The sequence below is a fragment of the Echinops telfairi genome, unplaced genomic scaffold, assembly GCF_000313985.2.
Source record: "Echinops telfairi isolate 266 unplaced genomic scaffold, ASM31398v2 ScPeMD7_7412;HRSCAF=8450, whole genome shotgun sequence".
NCBI lineage: Eukaryota > Metazoa > Chordata > Mammalia > Afrosoricida > Tenrecidae > Echinops > Echinops telfairi.
Genome location: NW_022111312.1, coordinates 13,448,482 through 13,467,648, shown reverse-complemented (window position 1 = coordinate 13,467,648; position 19,167 = coordinate 13,448,482). Strand labels below are relative to the sequence as shown.

The following is a 19,167-nucleotide window of genomic DNA, read 5'->3' as shown; positions in this document are numbered from 1 at the left end:
CCGACCTTGCAGCGGCGCAGCGCCGGCGGGAGGCGGGGAGGAAGGAGCCGAGCGAGCGCGGCGTCCGGTGCGGTTTCCAATGAGCGGCGCGGAGCCTGCGACCCCGACAACCCCAGCCCACTGCATCCCCCTTCCCACGGCTCACCTGGGGACAGGTGACAGGTAAGGGCGCGACTGCCTCCCCGACCACCGATCCGAGGCACGGCACGGAGCTGGCACGGGCTGGGAGAGCCAGGGCACCCCTGGGCCGGCGTGGGGAGCAGGCGCCTTTCCTGAAGATGGGAGCCGCCCTGAAGCGCTCTCGGCTCGCGCCCCCGCACCCCGGGTCTCAGCCCCCAACACCGTGGCTTGTCTTAGGAGCATTTTTTAACTCCTCAGGAGCCTGCGCCCCAGGGGAGCCTTGAAAGGGTTAAAGCAGGCCCTGGGGAGGCTGGCCCTCATTTGACAGAGCTCACCCCCACAGCGGACATGCCCAGCGATGCCCAGCACCTGGCTGTGGGAGGGGAAGAGAGGGCCCCTGGTCTGCCGAGCTTCGCAACTCCCTGGCCCTCAGCCCTCCTGGTCCATCAGTGAGCCGGTACCCCGCACCCAGTAGCAATTAGGTCTGAGGCCACCCACAGCCTTATTTTTGGATCTCTGTTTACACAGGGTCCCCCCTCCCAGGCCCAGCGTGGGTTACCCTACCTGTAAGCTGCCCTGCCGGCTTATCTTTCAGTCCCACCCCCTGGAAAGAAGGGACAGGTGCCAGGCACCGAGAGAAGCATCTCACAGGGACCACTTTCCCTCTCCTCAGCCCAGTTACCTGGATCCCAGTCCCAGAGTGGGGGCAGGGCCAGGGAAGCACCCCCTCAGGTGGAGCATGGAGTGCTCAGTAAGAGTGGGGGTGGGTTTGAGCACAGCCAGGTCCCTGGCTCCAGAAACCCTGAGGCCCAGCCCCCACTGAACTGACCCCGGGGGTCTGCTGAGCAAGCTTTCAGTGGGCCTTGTGACAGGGGCTGTGGTACCCATCCCTTGGAGAAAGCTCACCTCCAGGAAAAGGGCCAGAGGGTCAGATGAGGTCACTTGAGCCACCGAGGCCCTTGGAGTCTCTGCAGAGCCCGGGCCCACCAAGAATTCATGGTGCTTAGCACCCACTCTCCAACCTCAGGCTCTTCATCAGTGAAATGGGTGTGAGGACCTGCCAGGGCTCATGGTGGCAAGATGAACCCAGCAAGTGTCCCAGGTATCCAGCACATTGCCAGGTGCTTGCAGCACTGACACTGCCCCCCACCCCCACCCCGCAGTAGCAGCTGTGGTTGTAGTAAGGATCTTGGGGTGGTGCCAGACGGTCCTGTCCTGCAGTTGCAGTGGCCCCACATTATACCCCCTTTAGCTGGAGGAAAAGCCTTTATCAGGACCCCCAGTTGAGATGGGGTCACCTGCTCATCCTCTGCTGTCCTTAGCATCCTGGGACACACCCGGCCATAGACTGGGCTGCTTTGGACCCACATGGCCATGGTTTGCCCTCCAGCTCCACCTGGTCTAGCCTGCTACGTCCTCTAAGCTGGGGGGTGGGGAGCCAGGATGTGCCTCTAAATAACCCTGCCCTCCGGCTTGGCGGTGATCTCTTCCCCACCCTCTGCTCTGCAACTGAAAACTATTGGGGTGCCCTCCCCTCCTGGAGTGTTGCCAGTATTGGCTTCTGCTCCCTCCCCGGAGTCTGACTCAGGGCTTAGGGACAGCTCCCTGAGTGAGGGGCCCTGGACAAGCCTCCCCACTCTGCCTTTGTGAGCCCCAGTTTTCCCATCTGGAAACATGTGTGAGGCTGGGGTTTCAATTTTGTGGATTTGATTGAAGCTGAGCAGTTGGGGTGTCCAGGTGGGCAACTAACAAAGCATGACTCCACACTTGGGGTGGAGGGGTGTGGGTGGGACCACGCAGGGGCTTGGGTTAGGGGCCATGGGGGCCATGGGGAGAGCCAGCCAACCCTCCCTTGAGCTGCCTCCTGTCCCACTTCTGACCCTAGCCATGCTCCCCGGTGCCCTCCGGGGGCTGGGCAGCAGCCGCGGTAGCTGGCAGCACCTAGGGCAGCGGCATGGCACGGCAGTAGGTTGGCCAGGAGGTTGAGTGGCACAGGGCCAAGAGTTTCCATCCCGGCTCCAACTGAGTTCTCCCACTCAATCCCCAGGCCTCTGCATTGCAGCAGACAGCCTCGGGAGCGGCTCCATGCCACCCCGGAGCAGAAGGCCAGCCGAGGCTGTCCAGGGGGCCCCTGCCCCCACGTGCCCTCCCCCCCAAGGGACTGTCTGTTCTGGGACAGTCTGAGGCTGCACCTCGGGAGAGGGGGCACCTGGGGACAGCCAGCATACAAGCTGGGGGATGCCCACATCCCGCCCGCCTTGCACCTCGGGGACCCCTCCTCGGCACTGTCAGGGGGAGCTGCTTACTCATGCAGAGGTTGTTTGGGAAGGTCGGGGCTGGGGCGCTGAGAACACAGGCTAGACACCCAGGCTAGACACCCAGCTCTGCTACTTTCCCTCTGCCTGACCTGGGGCAGGTCCCGAGGCCACTCAGGGCCTCAGTCTCCTCGGCTGTAACATGGGACCATGGAGGGCCTACCCCGGGGTCTTGTGAGGGTTCTCGTACACCCGAGTCACTTAGAATGCCAGGCCCACAGCGGCAACGTCCTTTCTGCTGCTCGTCTGAGCCACTCTGACCGAGCATGCCGCCCACCTCCCTGATGACGCCTGTTGTCGTGGAAGATGCCCTCGCTCAGGGTCTGCCAGTGGGAAGATGCCCTCGCTCAGGGTCTGCCAGTGGGGCCTGTGAGAGCCGGGGCACACGTGGAGAGGGTGTCAGTGCTGCATCCGGAAAGCCGTGGGGAGGGTGAAATAAGCTGTCTGGGTGCAGAGTGCCGGCCCATGGTTCCTTCAGTCCTGAGTCTGGGCTTTTGTGGGCAGAGTGATCTGGGTGAGGAGGGATTTCCCTCCTCTGTCCCTCAGTAGCATAGCAGTTTACATTTTGGGTTGCTAACTGTAAAGTCAGCAGTTCAAAACCACCAGGTGCTCCATGGGACAGTGTTGAGGCTTTCTGCTCCTGTAAAGATTTGCAGTCCCAGAAAAACACTCTAAAGGTCAACAAGCAGACCTTGAACTATTTACAGGCTTTTCTTTTTTTGTCATTGTGTTTTGTCGTTTTGTTTTCTTTTGTTGCTTTGTCTTTCTCTGTCTTGTTTTTTTGGGTGCATATTATTATCTCTGAAGGTCTGTCTAGATAAAATAGGCTGGATAAACAATCTGGAGGAGAAACCAATGGGACCGATGGCTCCAGGAGGACATGGGAGAGGGGGAGGTGGGGGAAAGGAAGTGGTGTTAACCAACCCAGGGACAAGGGAACAACAAGTGATCCAAAATTGGTGGAGAGGAGGGTGTAGGAGCCCTGGTAGGGATTGATCAAAGGCAATGTAACCAAGAGGAATTACTGAAACCCAAATGAAGGCTGAGTATGATAGTGGGACAAGAGGAAAGTAAAAGGAAATAGAGGAAAGAGCTAGGCGGCAAAGGGTCTAAATAGAGGTCTAAATACAGGTATGTACATATGTAAATATATTTATATATGATAGGGAAATAGATCTATGTGCATATATTTATACATTTAGTATTAAGGTAGCAGATAGACATTGGGCTTCCACTCAAGTACTCCTTCAATGCAAGAATATTTTGTTCTATTAAACTGGCATTCCATGATGCTCACCTTCCCGACACAATCGCTGTAGACAAAGCGGGTGCATAAGCAAATGTGGTGAAGAAAGCTGATGGTGCATGGCTATCAAAAGATATAGCTTCTGGGGTCTTAAAGGCTTGAAGGTGTAGCAATGATGAAACATACAACTTTCCTCTAGTTCTTAAATGCTTCTCCCCACCCCCCACTATCATGATCCCAATTCTACCTTACAAATCTGGCTAGACCAGAGGATGTACACTAGTACAGATAGGAACTGGAAACACAGGGAATCCAGGGTGGATGATCCCTTCAGGACCAGTGGTGAGAGTGGCGATACAGGGAGGGTGGAGGCAGGGAGGGGGTTTAAAGGGGGAACCAATTTAAAGGATCTGCATATAACCTCCTCCCTTGGGGACGGACAACAGAAAAGTGGGTGAAGAGAGATGTCGTACAGTGTAAGATATGACAAAATAATAATTACAAATTATCAAGGGTTCATGAGGGAGGGGGAAGCAGGGAGGGAGGGGGAAAAATGAGCTGATGCCAGGGGCTTAAGTGGAGAGCATATGTTTTGAGAATGATGAGGGCAACAAATGTACAAATGTGCTTGACACAATGGATGGATGGATTGTGATAAGAGTTGTATGAGCCCCCAATAAAATGATTTTTAAAAAAAGATTTGCAGTCTCGGAATCCCACAGGGGCAGTTCCGCTCTTTCCTATAGAGCCGCTATAAGTCATAATTGACTACTGGGAGTGAGATTGGGTACCTCAGTGCCCCCACCTGAAAAATGGGAGACACAGGCCTCATGGGGTTGTGTAGGGTTTTGATCAGACCAGAGCTGTGGGGTAGGGTTCTCCAAGGGCCCCCCTCCACTGTCACCACTGTGTCACCCCTCCCAAGCCCCTCCCCACCACTTGGTGGCACCAGAGCTTTGCCTGTTTTGTAGTTGGAACAATGAAGTCTTCAGGCGTGAAAGGGGAGGGGCCATTCGGGCACACATGTCCCAGCTCCCAGACAAGCCTTGCTCCGGACTGCCTGGGGTGCCCCTCCAGGTCCCAGGCTCTCCCAGCCTCTGCCGGAGCCCTGAAGGGCAGTAGGTGGGTGGGTGGGCGGGGGTGGCAGGGCCACAGTGGCTTTGGACAAGCAGACTTGACTCAAGGAAGAAGATTCTGGAAATTTCTAAGCAGGTACAAATGCCGTTAGAGCAGGGGTGTCAAACTGGTGGCCCCTGAGGCAATTTTTTGTGGCCCACGATGCTCTGAAATAAAATGAAAATAGAAAATATTGTTATGAAGAAAATAGCACTTAGAGGAGATCGAGGCAATACGGTATACGCAATTCCCTCGTTACATTTTATTTCAGAGCATCGTGGGCCACAAAATTACCTCAGGGGTCGCATGCGGCCTACGGGCCACCAGTTTGACACCCCTGCTTTAGAGGATCACTCCACACAAAGTGTGGTTTGTGCTTACCAAAGCCTTGCTGTGACTGCCAGGCCCTGCAGACCTGCCGCCTGACTTCTGCTCTCCGCCCTCCAGGGACCTCCTCCCCTTCTTCACACACATGGGGCTCACGCCTGGCCCCTGCTTGGTCAGATGTTTCTTCTCCGAGGGAGCTCTTGCTGGCCCGCCTCCCCAGAATCCCATTCACCCAGGTCTCCTGCATCATACTCTGATGGCACCCATAACCCTTACCTCTGAACAGAAGACCCCCACTGCCTGCAGGTTGATCCCAGCTCCTCTCCACCCTGCTGGACAGAGCAGAGCTGCTCCTGAGGGTTTCCACGCCGGTCTGGCTTTACCACAGCTGACTGGCTCCGCTGGCTCCCACAGAGTGGCACATGGGTTTGAACCACCGACCTCGCAGTTAGCAGCTTAACCCACAGTGCCATGGGGGCTCCTGACAGCCATTGTGGTTCCCAATGTCTGTGTGATGCTTGTTAGTTCTCCCCCAGGAACAAGGTCTTATCCGCCCACACAGTCCCTGGGAGCCTGTTCAGTCCCCAACCTACATGAGTGGCGTCCAGCGCACAGCCGGGGCTTAAGATTTCTGTTTCCAGGAGGAACCTCGGAGTGCCGTGGCCGGTGCCCCTCCTCTGACCCTTGCTCCTGCTTCTCCCACAGGTCTGGCCCTGCTCGGAGGATGATGGCCCAGCCCCCTCAGAAGAACTAGAGTCACCCCCGCCCCCACCCGTGTCGGCAGGATGCGGCTGTGGAAGGCGGTGGCAGCAACGTTGGCCTTCATGAGCATGGACGTGAGCGTGACCACGGCCATCTACGCCCTCAGCCACCGACACCGCAGCCTGCTGGAGGACATCCGTGACTTCAACGTCTTCGACTCTGTGCTGGACCTGTGGGCAGCCTGCCTCTACCGCGGCTGCCTGCTGCTGGGAGCCGCCATCGGCGTGGCCAAGAACAGCTCGCTGGGCCCCCAGCGGCTGCGGGCCTCCTGGCCGGTCATCACCCTCGTGTGCCTGGGCGTGGGCATCTTCGCCATGGTCAAGCTGCTGCTCTTCTCCGAGGTGCGCCGGCCCATCCAGGACCCGTGCTTCTGGGCCCTCTTCGTGTGGACCTACGTCTCGCTGGCCGCCTCCTTCCTGCTCTGGTGGCTGCTGTCCACAGTGCAGCCGGACGCAGAGTCCCTGGAGCCCGGGGCCGGCCCAGAGGCGGAGGGCTTTGCCGAGCAGGCATCGGGAGCCACCCTGCAGAAGCTGCTGTCCTACACCAGGCCCGACATGGCCTTCCTGGTAGCCGCCTCCTTCTTCCTCATCGTGGCCGCTCTGGGTAAGTCCACGCGCATTTTGAATGTTTCGATCCCGTTGTTCCTGTGGGATGTAAAAAGACTTTCCCCCAGCTTTGTCTCCCCCTAAGATAGGTCACACATTAGAGGCTCTTTGCCAGCACGTGGTGAGAGGTCAGATGCATTCAGCCTTCAGACTACTGTCTGGTCCCATCACAGGTAGAGCCCACTCCCTGCTGTTCAGGACATTGGGTTACTTCACTCTGAAGGCATTCAGACATCAGTCTGGTCCACTGTAGGTGGGGCCCACACCCTACAGATAATGGTTTCTATGGCGAGCCAGAGAACAGGTCAAACCTGCTGAGTGACATCCAACGTTAGGCGACCTCCCTGTATCTAGGATCCGCCCTTCTTGTCACATGTGTACCCCCAATCCCTCCCCTTCCCATTGCGTGTGTACCCCTAGATTGTCCCCCTCTCATTACTGTATAACCCATAGTGCAACCCCTTCCTGTGACGTATGTCCTTACCTGTAATTAGGGGGCTTGCACACCCCCAAAAGAGATATAAGCCTCAGTTAGTAATAAACCTTCCTCGCTCACTCCTGTAATTCCCACCTTCCACATTCTCACATGGACCACCGAGTGGGGCGGAGGTGAGCATGCTACCATGAAATGTGTCTGACTCCGTTATTTCTTCTACCTCTCATGCTCTCTATGACTGTACTATATATAATCTTTACTTATTATCGCTGCACAATTGCACCTACTGGACCTGTGATGATGGTTAGGGGCAGGTTACCCTGACTCGTTCCCAAATCAAATGGGTGGAAAAGGCCAACCGTGGGAACATTCCCTCCTAATTCTGTACCCAATGGCGCCGGATCCCTCCCTGCCCAGGGCCTTGGTGGTGTTCCTCGCCGACGGGTCGATTCCAACCCTCAGAGACTCCAGGTAATAGAGGAGAACTGCCCTGTTGGGTTTCCCCAGCTGTCGTCTTTACAGAAGGGGCCCTGGTGGTGCTGTGAGGTAGGTGCCCGGTCACTAACCACAAGGTCCATGGTTCAAAGCCACCAGCCAACGGCTGGAGGAAAAACGAGGCCATCTGCCTGTCCTTAACAATTTGCGCTCTCGGAAACCCTAAGGTGCCCATCTACTCTGTCCTTTAGGGTCCCGGTGAATTGGAATCGACTCCAGAGGCCTGGGTCGGGTTAATCTTCCCAGGAAGAGCATGGGCGAGTGCGTTTGCACTGCCCACCATTCAGGCTGGCAGCCTGGTGCTTAACTGTGGTGCCACCGGGGTGCCTTTGCCAGGACTTCCTGGACTAGCTGGAGACAAACGTTCTAGAAACCTCCGAGCAGGCAGGAAGCTACCCAGAGTCTTCCCTCCATGCAGTGATGGGCAAATAAGGGTGCCCGAGTCTCCCTCTTCCACACGCGGTTCTCTGCTGGGCGCCCTGCTTTCTCTCTCACCCAGCACCATCTGGGCCGTATCCCCACCGATCGGCGCCTCACCTGTCACACAGCTGTGTGCTTGTAACCATATCTGCTTTTGTTGGTCTCCTGTTGGGGAACTCTGGAGTGGTTCCCCGTCTTTTTAATCTGACCACGAATACCTCATCTGGACACAGTTCAGAAGGAGCGCCACACTGAAACACCCACAGCCACCCACCCCGTGGCTCCCCCACCCCGGTGGCTCCGAGGGAAAAAGGCCCAGCGATCTGGTTCCCAAAGGATTGCAACCCAGAGAACATTGCGATCAAAGATTCTGCGGCAGCATCCTGATCAAAAGGGGGGAAAGGCAGAACATGAATTTCAACCATTTTTTGGAACCCAGACTTCCTGGGGCCGTGGAAGCTGGATGAACACCCCCCCAAAAAAAATATTGCCCCTGGAGACCATTTTTAAACCAAAAAAAACAAATCACCTGAAATCTTCGTGAAGCCAAACTCAAGTTTAGCTTAACCAGCAGAACACTGTGCCCCTGGAGGATCCATCCCGGTGGCGGTGGGGTCAGCCTGGCCATGGCAACCTGGATGTTTAGGTGGGAACCATGAGGGTCAAGTGAGTTTATGTCGATGACAACGAAGACGGGCACAAGCAACTCAGGCCAGCAGAGCGGAAAGTGCAGCACAACTTATACCGTTTCATCGGTGCTGCTGATGCTACCTGGGTGAAACCTGGGCGGTGTGGGATTTTGTGTGTCTCTGTAGCAGGCTCATTATTAAAGAAAGGTGGCCATCTAGAATCCTGCGGGGCAGCTCCACGCTGTCCACTGGAGTCACACCAGGACTGCACCCAGCAACGGGCATGGATGTGGAGGTGAGACAAAGTTTTTGTAGTGAGTTGTCTAGTCTAGTCTGAAATAGAACGTCCCAGAGCCTCTTGCCAGTGGTTGGGCTCAGTATTGTCTGACCAAACTTTTATTTTCATCCCCTACGCACAGGTGCCAGTGTGATCGGGCTTGTGTAAGATGTTTTCTTTCTTTTTTTTTTTTTTTTTGGCATAACCTATATTCTTTTGGTACACCTGGTCTGAACGCTTTGAAAAGCCCACTCCAGCAATATGAGTGGGGAAACTCCATGGGTCCCTGGGTCGTTAAGGCCTGGGTCCAAATACCAGGTCCAGTTCCTTCCCCAGCTGACTGGTGCTGCATGTTCCCAAGCTTGTTTCACTAGAGCTCTAATTTTGTAGCATCCTAAAGCGTGAATGAGCCCAACAGTGCCGTGGGAGAAGCACTGGGCTGTTGATCTCAAGGCTGGCGGTTCAAATCCACCAGCTTCTCTGCAGAAGCAAGATGAAGCTGTCTGCTCCTGTGGAGATTTACAGCCTCAAACTCCTAAGGAGCATTTCTCCTCTGTCCACTAGGGTCACGATGGGTCAGAATGGACTCGTTGGCCTTGGATAGAGTTTACCTTGGATAGAGTGTGTTAGACCAGGTTGACCAAAGAAACAAATCCAGAGACACTCATGTATATGTAAGAGAGAACTTTATATCAGGAAGTAATTATACATCAATAAAACATCCCAGTTCAGTCCAGATCAAGTCTGTAAGTTCGATATTAGCCCATGAGTTCCTCTTCAGACTCACGCAGCACATGCAACAATGCTGAATGCAGGAAGATCACAGGCCGGTGGGTGGAAAATCCTGTGAGTCCAATGGCGGTGGACACATCCCCAGGGCTCTGGCTGCCATCAGTGTGGCTTATCCAACAGGAATGTGTAGCAGAGAGTGTCCCGCCTCCAGGGAGGAAGAGAAGTGCCAGCATCCTCATGAGAAGGCCATGCCCATACGGAGGGGTCACCAGCCTGTGACCTGATTGACAGGCTAGACTCCACCCCTGCATTCTTAATTTACCAAGTTGACCTGAAATCATGTAGCTACCACAAATAGAATCAGTAAGTGCTCAGGAACACCAGCTGTTAGGACTTTGTGAATCCTTCCCTCCCAGGGCCAGAGGCCAGGGCTGGTTACAAACCCAGAAAGTTCTCAGAGAGCTGGGGTCAACCGAGGGCTGGCTAGTCCCACAGCTCCTCTTCCGGCTTATTGCCCTCCCTGCATCCCCTCGGTCCCGGCCCCTAAATGGCTGTACGACTTGGAACAAGTTGCTGTAAGCCTCAGCTTCCTTTATTCTAAAGTGGGCACATTAACAGCACCCCTTGCAATGTGTGACTGAGGGTCAACGTGTCCACAGGAAGGTGGCTCCTCAGATGGCTCTTGACGCACAGGAAGTGCCCAGAGGCCTTGGAAGGAGCCCAGAGGCACAGTGGTCAAATTCTCAGCTGCTAACCTACAGGTGGGCAGTTCAAACCCATCAGCCGCTCTGCAGAAGAAAGACGAGGCTCACCGCACTCGGAAAGTTGTAGCACCTTGGAAACCCCAGGGGACAGTTCTGCTCAGCCCTCCAGGGTCCCTGTGAGTCAGAATCGGCACAGCTCCGGGTGTGGTGTGGGCTTGGGGGGAGTGTTGCGATGACCTCTTCCCGTTCCGTTCCGCCAGATGCCCCTGTTCTGCTTCAAAGCCCAAGGGCCCCGGGGAGCCTTCTCCGATACACCTCTGTGACCATTTGCCCCTGGACTGTCATACAGATGACATGAAAAGCACTCAGCTAGCCCCCAGCTTCCCCCACCGAGGCAGGAACCAGGCCTGACTCAGCCCAGGTCCAGTACCCAACCCAGAGCTGGACTTGCCAGGAGACCGTGAGGGCTTGGGTTGTCTCCCGTGTCCCATCAGCCATTCCTTCCTGGTCTACAGGCTTCCTTCCAGTGGTAGCCAGCTGTCTCCTGTGACCCAGTCTCTCCCAGTCGCCAGAGGTGAATCATTCACCATTTGTGCCGTGGCTTTGAGTTGCCCTCAGATCCGCTCCGACTCTTGGTGACAGCGTGGACAGCTAAGCAGGGCGTTGCTCTGTCCTGCACCATCGTCACCATCATCAGTCCCCGTGCCCGCTCCACCGGACGGACGCCGTGGCCCTCACCGTTGGATTTGCACATCCCAGCCCTGCTGCATTCTGTTGGCTCGCCCCACTTCAGAAGGAGTACAGATAAGGATCTCCTCCAGCCGTTGGCCAGGTAGTTTGCCGTGGACAAGGTCCTTTGGGACATTTCACTGGAATTCCGTCAATTCCCGGAGCCTTGGTTTTCACCAGTGCAGCTTGGACGTCTTCCTTCAATACCACAGGCTGTGGATGGTATGCTACTCCTGAGATCACCGGGCGTCCACAGTTCTTGCTGACCGGGTGTGTTTTTCCCCCAGTTCCTGGGCAGATTCGACAGACAGCGGGTCTGCATGGCATGCTCAGTGCCCAGCCAAGGACTCAAAAACTGCTTGTTCTCACCCTCAGTCCTGGCTGGAAACCGACTGGTGTCCTTTTCTTCCCTGTGTGTAAATTGAGGCAGGACTTTAGCTAGATGGAGCAAGCTCCCCTGGGGGACTCAGACGCTCCACACGGCTACCTGGTAGCCTCCATGCGAAGCACCAGCAGAGGGCACCAGTGCCCCACGAAAGATCTCGCCACCGGGCAGCAGGGCCCGGGTTCGCAAGCACTGCAATTGAGTCAGTTATAACTCACAGGGGCCGCGGGCATGTGGGGGCTTGCCCATTGGGGTGCTGACTGCCAACTCAACATTTTGAGCCCTTTACCGTCCTGTAAGGTGGCTCCCAGCCATGAGTTGAGATTCTCTCACTGATCTGTAGTGAGCACCTGCTGGAAGACTGCGCTTTCTGCTCCTGTAAACAGTTACAGTCTCGGAAACCCACAGGGGCACCCTGAGTCACACTAACTCATGGTGAGGGACCCACAGGGTGCACCATGAGTCACACCGACTCCACGGGAGCGGAGCCACGGGCCGCCATGAGTCACACTGACTCCACGGGGAGTGGACCCACAGAGGCGCCTTGAGTCACAACGACTCCATGGGGAGCGGACCCACAAGGGTGCTGTGAGTCAGTCTACTGTATACCTTGCCCCGGGGGGAGCCAAACTCCACTCGTTTGAAGTTTCTTTGTTAAAACCACAGACCAGGACGCTGCTCGGTCCAGCATCGTCCTCACAACCACTCCTACAGTGTTCCCTCCCACTGTGGCAGCCACTGCCCGTTTGTCTCTCACAAGGGCCTGCCCTGCCTCGCTCTCCTCATCTGTAACTTAGGGGTGGCTGGGGACCCAGCAAAGTGCCTCCTCACCCATCGGCCTTGAGAAACCAGGGGTGGGGGTGTGGCTCAGGGAAGGAACCCAACTCATAGTGACCCCGTGGGACACAGCAGAACTGCCCCCTAGATTCTCCCAGGCCATCATCTTTACAGAGAGGCACTGTCTCCTGTTCCAGCCACAGAACTAGCTGCTCGGTGCACCCCGCTGACCACCCGCAGCCGAGCGCTTAGCCTGCGCACCACCAGGGCTCCTTCATAGCCTGCCCACCCAAACCCGAGACAACCAAGCCCACTATCAGGGAGACCCTCTAGGACAGAGCTGAGCTGTCCCCTTGGGCTTTCAGAGGCCGGGAATGTGTCAGGGAACGGGGAGCCCTGTATCTCTCCGGTGGGTTTGAATGATGACCTTGGCTTAGCAGCTCCTTCCTTCCTTCCTACTGGATGAGTGGGAAATGCCCAGGGTGGGGACCCCACCTCACACGGGTGTTGGGTGTTGGCTGTGCCACTCCGCTGCCAAGCCTCCCGGAGACGCCTCCCAGAGGGGCGTCCTTCGGGTGAAGTAGCCCTGCAACATATACACACACACAAAAAACAGAGCTGGGTGGAAACCATCCCGGGGACACATGTTAGGGCCCAAACAAAAGCCCAACCCTGAAAACAGCCCCCATGGAGTGAGCGCAGGGCTCCAGTGTGCCCTGGGAGACTGGGGCTGGTGCCCTCGGCCCCAGCATGCATGTCTCTCCCCAGGTGAGACCTTCCTCCCGTACTACACGGGCCGGGCCATCGACAGCATCGTCATCCAGAAGAGCATGGACCAGTTCAGCACGGCTGTGGTCATCATGTGTCTGCTGGCCATCGGCAGGTAGCCACTCCCAGCCCCCGTCTGGCCTCAGCCCCCTGCCCCAGGTCCCAGTGGGGTGGGGGACTGGCCTGAGACCTGGGAAATGGCCCCTGTGGCCTGTCCCTCCACCCATTACCGTGGCAACCACCTCCCAAGTGTCCTGGGGACCCAGTGCATGTTGTGGGCCCCCAGAGGGCCTGTTCTCCCTTCCTTGCCCCTGGCGTCTGGGTGTTGGGGTCGCTGGCTGGGTCACTCATCCCTTCACCCTCCCTGGGTGGGTTGGGGGAACTCCGCCTAGGGCTGGAGGGACGCTCTGAGGCGACAGCCAGCCTGGAGGGGGCCATGGGCCAGAGGGGCCCCCCCACGCTGGCCGGCACAGGGGGTGGGGAAACACCGGGGTGTGTTGGCCTGTTGCTGGAAGGATGTGCTGCTATAACATCTCTTATCTGCAATTAGCTCGTTTGCCGCAGGTATTCGGGGCGGCATTTTTACCCTCATATTTGCCAGACTGAACATTCGCCTCCGGAACTGCCTCTTCCGCTCGCTGGTGTCCCAGGAGACCAGCTTCTTTGACGAGAATCGCACAGGTGGGTCCCTGGGCGGACCTGGGGATGGCGGACAAGTCCACAGCAGTCCTTCAGACTGGGCTGTACCCCCTGAGCCCCGAGAGCTGGCCTGTGGGCTGAGGTTCCAGCTGAGCTGGGGCCATTGCAGGATCCCAGCCAGGCCGCCCCGAGATCCCTGTGAGGCCCAAGCACCTGCCTCCCCCACCCCCCCACCCCCCGAGGCCCTCAGGGAACCACAGGGGCCAAGACTTCCATCTTGTGTGGCCTCAGAGGTCCAGCTGCCCCCGGTGAGGCCAGGCCAGGCTGCAGACAGATCCTGTCCTGGCTCTCGGAATGACAGGCCAGCCTGCCTGGAGTGCACTAAGGCCGCTGCTTCCCTGAGCCCCTCCTTTCTCCTCTGTGAAACCGGAGAAGCACAAGTAGTGCTTCCCATGAGAGCCGTGAGCTCTCAACGCAGGGGCTGGCACTGGGCGTGTGGTGACAGTGAGACACCAGGGGCTTCCAGGGACCAGAACCCGACCCAGTCGCCACCTCCTCCCTCCGTCAAACAGGGCGATGCAGCTTTGGAGAGACAGTGGCCCCGCGTGACAGTCACCCCCCAACCCCATCACTTTTGACATCTGTTCTTTTCCCCTCTGGAAGGAGGGGGAGGGCTGAGTCCCCCGGTGGGTGTCTCTGTTCCAGGGGACCTCATCTCCCGCCTCACCTCGGACACCACCATGGTCAGCGACCTGGTCTCCCAGAACATCAACATCTTCCTGCGCAACACAGTCAAGGTCACGGGTGTGGTGGCCTTCATGTTCAGCCTCTCCTGGCAGCTCTCGCTGGTCACCTTCATGGGCTTTCCCATTATCATGATGGTGTCCGACATCTACGGCAAGTACTACAAGGTAGGCCTGAGGCACGGGCGCCCCCTTCTCCCCAAGGGAAGTGGGGGCTCTGTGGGAAGAGGGAAGAGGGGAGGGGCTCGGGAGGACTCGTGGGCGGCTCTCACTCACTTAAGTGCTGACTGCTGCCTGAGCAGCTGCTCAGTCCCAAAGGAGCCCCGAGTGCACTGTGGGTCATGTTGGGTTGCTGACCTTGAGGTCGGCGGTTCAAACCCACCAGCCACTCTGTGGGAGACAGATGAGGCTCTTTGCTCCTGTAAAGAGTTCCCGATTTGGAAGCCCCCGGTGGGGCTGTTGTGAGACTGATTTGGCTCAGCGGAAGTGGGTTTGATGCAGGGTTCTGTCCCAGACACTGGGTCTGTCCACGAGACAGACAAGGACCCTGTCCTCATCCCGGCTGGGGTCAAGGACACCAGATAGTAGCAGCCAGGACATGACAGCTGGCCTGATGGCTGCAGTCCACACCTTCCCACCAACACTGAATTCATGAGAGCCCTTGAACAACCAAACCAAACGAAACTCAGCCTTTGAGTCTCACTCCTGGCTACCCAGTTGGACAGAACAGAACTGCTCCCTAAGGGTCCTAAGACTGTGGATCTCTTAGGAACAGGCAGGCTCCTCTCTCTCCCTCAGAGCGTCTGGTAGGTCTGAACCTCCAGTCTCATGTGAGCAACCCCAGGCCGGCCTCACTGCGGCACGAGGGCCCTTTGGTGAGGCCATTAGGACTCTGATATTTAGATGGTGTGTCATGTGGGAAGAAGAAGGTGGTTGGGCTCTAATCCCCACCCCCCCACCCCCATACCTGAGAGCTAGTCTTCCGCCTTACCCTGTTGCCTCCCAGTAGAGGGGTGCCCTAACTCTTAGGGAACCAGGCGGGCCCGTGTCCCTTTGGCAGAGACCCAGGCCCTCCGGGGAGGGCAGGTGGAGGCCTGGTGAGCAGGAGGCTGTAGCAGGAGATTTGTTCTTGGTGGGGCAGGGGTATGTCAGTGTCCCAGCTCCTCCTGGTTCCTGGGACTGTCACCTGCCCTTGTCCCAGGAGGAATCAACTCCCCGTATCCACTGCCATTCCAGAGCGCCTTCTCCTCAGCCCTCCAGCGCCGTCGTTTTCCTCATGGAGTGGGAAAAACGTCAATCCACACCTGGGAGTTAGAGCCAATTTCCGGTCTTCTCCCCTGCCCCACCCTTCCTGCCAAGCCCCAGGCTGAGGACCGAGAGCCAGATCTCACCACCTCAGATCCCACTTCCCGTCTGCAGCAGGCGGGGTCCTGAGCGAGTCCTATGGGTGTGCTCCCACCTGCGCCTACAGGGACGGAGTCACATGCACTGTTCACATCAAACGTATCTCAGGGCACAGCCAGGGCACTGCCGGATGCCTGATGCGTGTCTCCCAGGGCCTGCATGTGACACGGGGGTCCCAGGGCATGCCTGTGCGAGCCCCGTCTGTCTGCAGGTGGCCCTCCTAGCTGACAAGTCCGAGTGTGCTGACCATCCTGGATCTGCCGAGGGCCCCAGCAGCCTGGCGGGGTACACCCTGGGGCTCATTTTGCTTCCTAGTTCCTAGCCCATGCACACCTTGATGTTGGTCATGAGGTCTGGAATCTCCTGCAGGCCAGCCCTCTGGGGCTCTCCTATAGCGTAGGTAGGCTGGCGGTAGATAAGGTGTCCCCTTAGGGGAGCGGTTCTCAACCTGTGGGGCACGACCCCTTTGGGGGTCAAAGGACCCTTTCACAGGGGTCGCCTAACACCATTGGACAACACATATTTCTGATGGCCTTAGGAACCAGACACCACTCCTATCCATCTCCAGGCGGGTCCGCCCACATACAGATACGGCTACATACAAGTACCCGCGTGAAGACTGTTACCCATGCTACCCCATGCTTCAAGACAACATTCCATTGAGCTTTCAGTAAAAATAAATATTTCACAATATAGAATTACATATTGTTTTTGTGATGAATCACTATGCTTTAATGATGTTCAATTTGTAACAATGAAAATACATCCTACCTATCAGATATTTACATGCTGTTTCATAACAGTAGCAAAATGAAAGTGATGACGTAGCAGTGAAAATAATTTTATGGTTGGGGGGTCACCACCACATGCGGAACTGTCTGAAAAGGTTGCGGCGTTAGGAAGGTGGAGCACCCCTGCCCTAGAATGTGGGAATCCTCACACTGGGTGCAACCTGGACCCGGCACAGGGCCTGCCTGCTGTGAGCCCAGGCTCGGGTATGGAGACGCCTCTTTGGAGAGGATTGCTGAGCACCAGCTCTGGCTTGATGGTCAGCCCTCTTCTCTGGGGATCTGGAGCCGTCACCCCCTCCAGACCCCCCCCTTCGGGAAGCAGTGTCTGAGTCTACAGAATCTGCTAGAGGAAATGAGGGGGCAAAGGCAGCGGGGTCTCCTCCTTCAGTCCCGGGGACCTTGTCTGTACTGTTGGTGCTGATGACGTGGCCAGGAGCCAGGAAGAGGCCCGGGAACTCGTGGCACTGGCAAGGCTGCCTGTCCTGAAGTCCCCCCTGCCCCTCGCCCCTAGAGGCTGTCCAAAGAGGTCCAGAGCGCCCTGGCACGGGCCAGCAGCACGGCCGAGGAGACCATCAGCGCCATGAAAACTGTGCGGAGCTTCGCCAACGAGGAGGAGGAGGCGCAGGTGTACTCGAGGAAGCTGCAGCAGGTGTACAAGCTCAACCGGAAGGAAGCAGCTGCCTACACCTACTACGTCTGGGGCAGCGGGGTAGGTGCCCCAGCCGGGGCAGGACACCATGAAGGGGGGCCCCTGAGTTGGGGACATGGGCCCGGGGTCCAGTGTGGGGACCTTGAATGGGGGGCAGGGGCTGGGACCTTGCGTGGTTTTGCCGAGCTGCCTGTCCTGGCCCGCAGTGGCCCCAGCTCCCTGTTGGTTCCATGCACTTTTCCCCATGAGAACGAATGCCCGCGTGGCAGGGGCTTTCTCTCACCTGAGGAAGTCTCCCAGCCAAGCAGGCGGGGAGGGGGATCAACTTTACAGAACCTACCAGGGTCCCATGTCGCAGCCACACACACCACCTACCCGCCCTGCCAGATACCACACATGCACCATACACCACACCACGCAGGTCCCAAACACACACCACACACATACACACAGGCTGACCCCCAGCAGTGAGTCTCAGCCCCCATGTGTCACGGTCTTCCATATGTCACACCTGGGGGGTGGACAAGCTGGGGCGGGAGTAGGGTGGTGTGGAATTTAGGGGAGAGAGTTGTGCGTGGGATCCAGGGCCCTGGGATCTCTGGGTGCCCCTGGGGCAGGCTGCCTGTGCCCCCTGCCCAGCCAAGGAGGAGAAGGGCTGGAAGCCTCACAGCCTGTCCCGGAAGCTAGCGCCTCGTCTAGTGCGTCGCGTGCCCAGGGAGGCTCCTGGGGTCTGGTTCTGATCCCAGCATTGGCAGGTGTTGTGGGGGGTGGGGGTGGGGGTGTGCTAGGAGCAGAGGGGCTCACGGGGGCCCCAGGCAAGCTGCCATGGGTCCCAAGACTCTGTGCCTCTCCCAGGTGCACTGCCAGGTGAGGTGGTGATGGAGAGGCAGCCCAAGACAGCCCCTCCATCATCATCCCACTCTGCTGTGTGGTCTTAGAGGGCCCTCACGACCTCTCTGAGCCTTGCATTCTGCCCAGCCCTGGGAAAGGGATTACCAGCTCCTGCTTGGCTGAGGGAGGGAGCTGGGGGTGGCGGGGCGTGGGCCAGAGACGAACAAGGGACGCCTTGTTCTCCAGCCAGGTCCTCAGCCTGTTCCAGCTGAGGCCCTGGGGAGGAAGATGCTCCTGGGGAGGAAGATGCTCCCGGGGTGTGGGAGGGGCAGCAAGTGGCCGATGGGTGCCCGGGAGGGCATCACCGCTGCATTTCAGCCGGGGGTTTGAGTTCGTGACCCTACTGCCCTTTCCCTCTGCCCCAGCTGACGCTGCTGGTGGTCCAGGTCAGCATTCTGTACTACGGGGGCCACCTGGTCATCTCGGGGCAGATGACCAGCGGAAACCTCATCTCCTTCATCATCTACGAGTTCGTCCTGGGGGACTGCATGGAGGTGAGGGGGTCGGGGAGGCTGGGAGGAGGGGTGTTTCTCTCTCAAGCAGGGAGGGAAGGGAGCAGTCCTCACCCTGAGACAGACCCATTGCCTTCTAGTGGGTGCCCGCTTCTCGTGACCCCCGGGGGGCATGGCAGGGTAGCTCCCACAGGGTTTACGTCCAAGGCTGTACTCGCTTTTTAATTTTTTTTATTAAAAGATCACTTTATTGGGGACTCTTACAACTCATTACAATCCATACATCGATTGCATCAGGCATGTTTGTACATATGTTGCCTTCATTTATTCTCTTTTAGACATTTACTTCCTATTGAGCCCTTGAGATCAGTTCCTCTCCCCCCCCCTTCATAACCCCTTGATAGATTAAACTTATTATTATTTTCTTATCTCACATTGACCGCTGTCTCCCTTCCCCCATGTTTTCTGTTGTTCTTCCCCCTGGAGAGGGGTGTATGGTTATGTGTCAATCATTGCCATAGGTTCCCCTTTCTCCCTTCCTCTCCCCCTCTTCTCCACTAATTTTTTTTTAACAGAAGGTCCCAGGGCATGCCTGTGCGAGCCCCGTCTGTCTGCAGGTGGCCCTCCTAGCTGACAAGTCCGAGTGTGCTGACCATCCTGGATCTGCCGAGGGCCCCAGCAGCCTGGCAGGGTACACCCTGGGGCTCATTTTGCTTCCTAGTTCCTAGCCCATGCACACCCTGATGTTGGTCATG

General features: G+C 57.3%; 1 protein-coding gene across 1 annotated transcript in view; it reads left to right on the top strand.

Annotated features, from left to right (window-relative positions):
- Positions 1-41: 41 nt before the first annotated feature.
- ABCB9 (ATP binding cassette subfamily B member 9) overlaps positions 42-19,167 on the top strand; it is a 33,402-nt gene continuing 14,276 nt past the window's right edge. Inside the window, exons 1-7 of the mRNA XM_004709604.2 lie at positions 42-162; positions 5,830-6,489; positions 12,844-12,958; positions 13,394-13,524; positions 14,188-14,393; positions 16,932-17,129; positions 18,326-18,454. Of these exons, the coding sequence (XP_004709661.1) occupies positions 5,910-6,489; positions 12,844-12,958; positions 13,394-13,524; positions 14,188-14,393; positions 16,932-17,129; positions 18,326-18,454 (1,359 nt within the window). The 5' untranslated portion in view covers positions 42-162; positions 5,830-5,909. The remainder of the gene's footprint in view (positions 163-5,829; positions 6,490-12,843; positions 12,959-13,393; positions 13,525-14,187; positions 14,394-16,931; positions 17,130-18,325; positions 18,455-19,167) is intronic.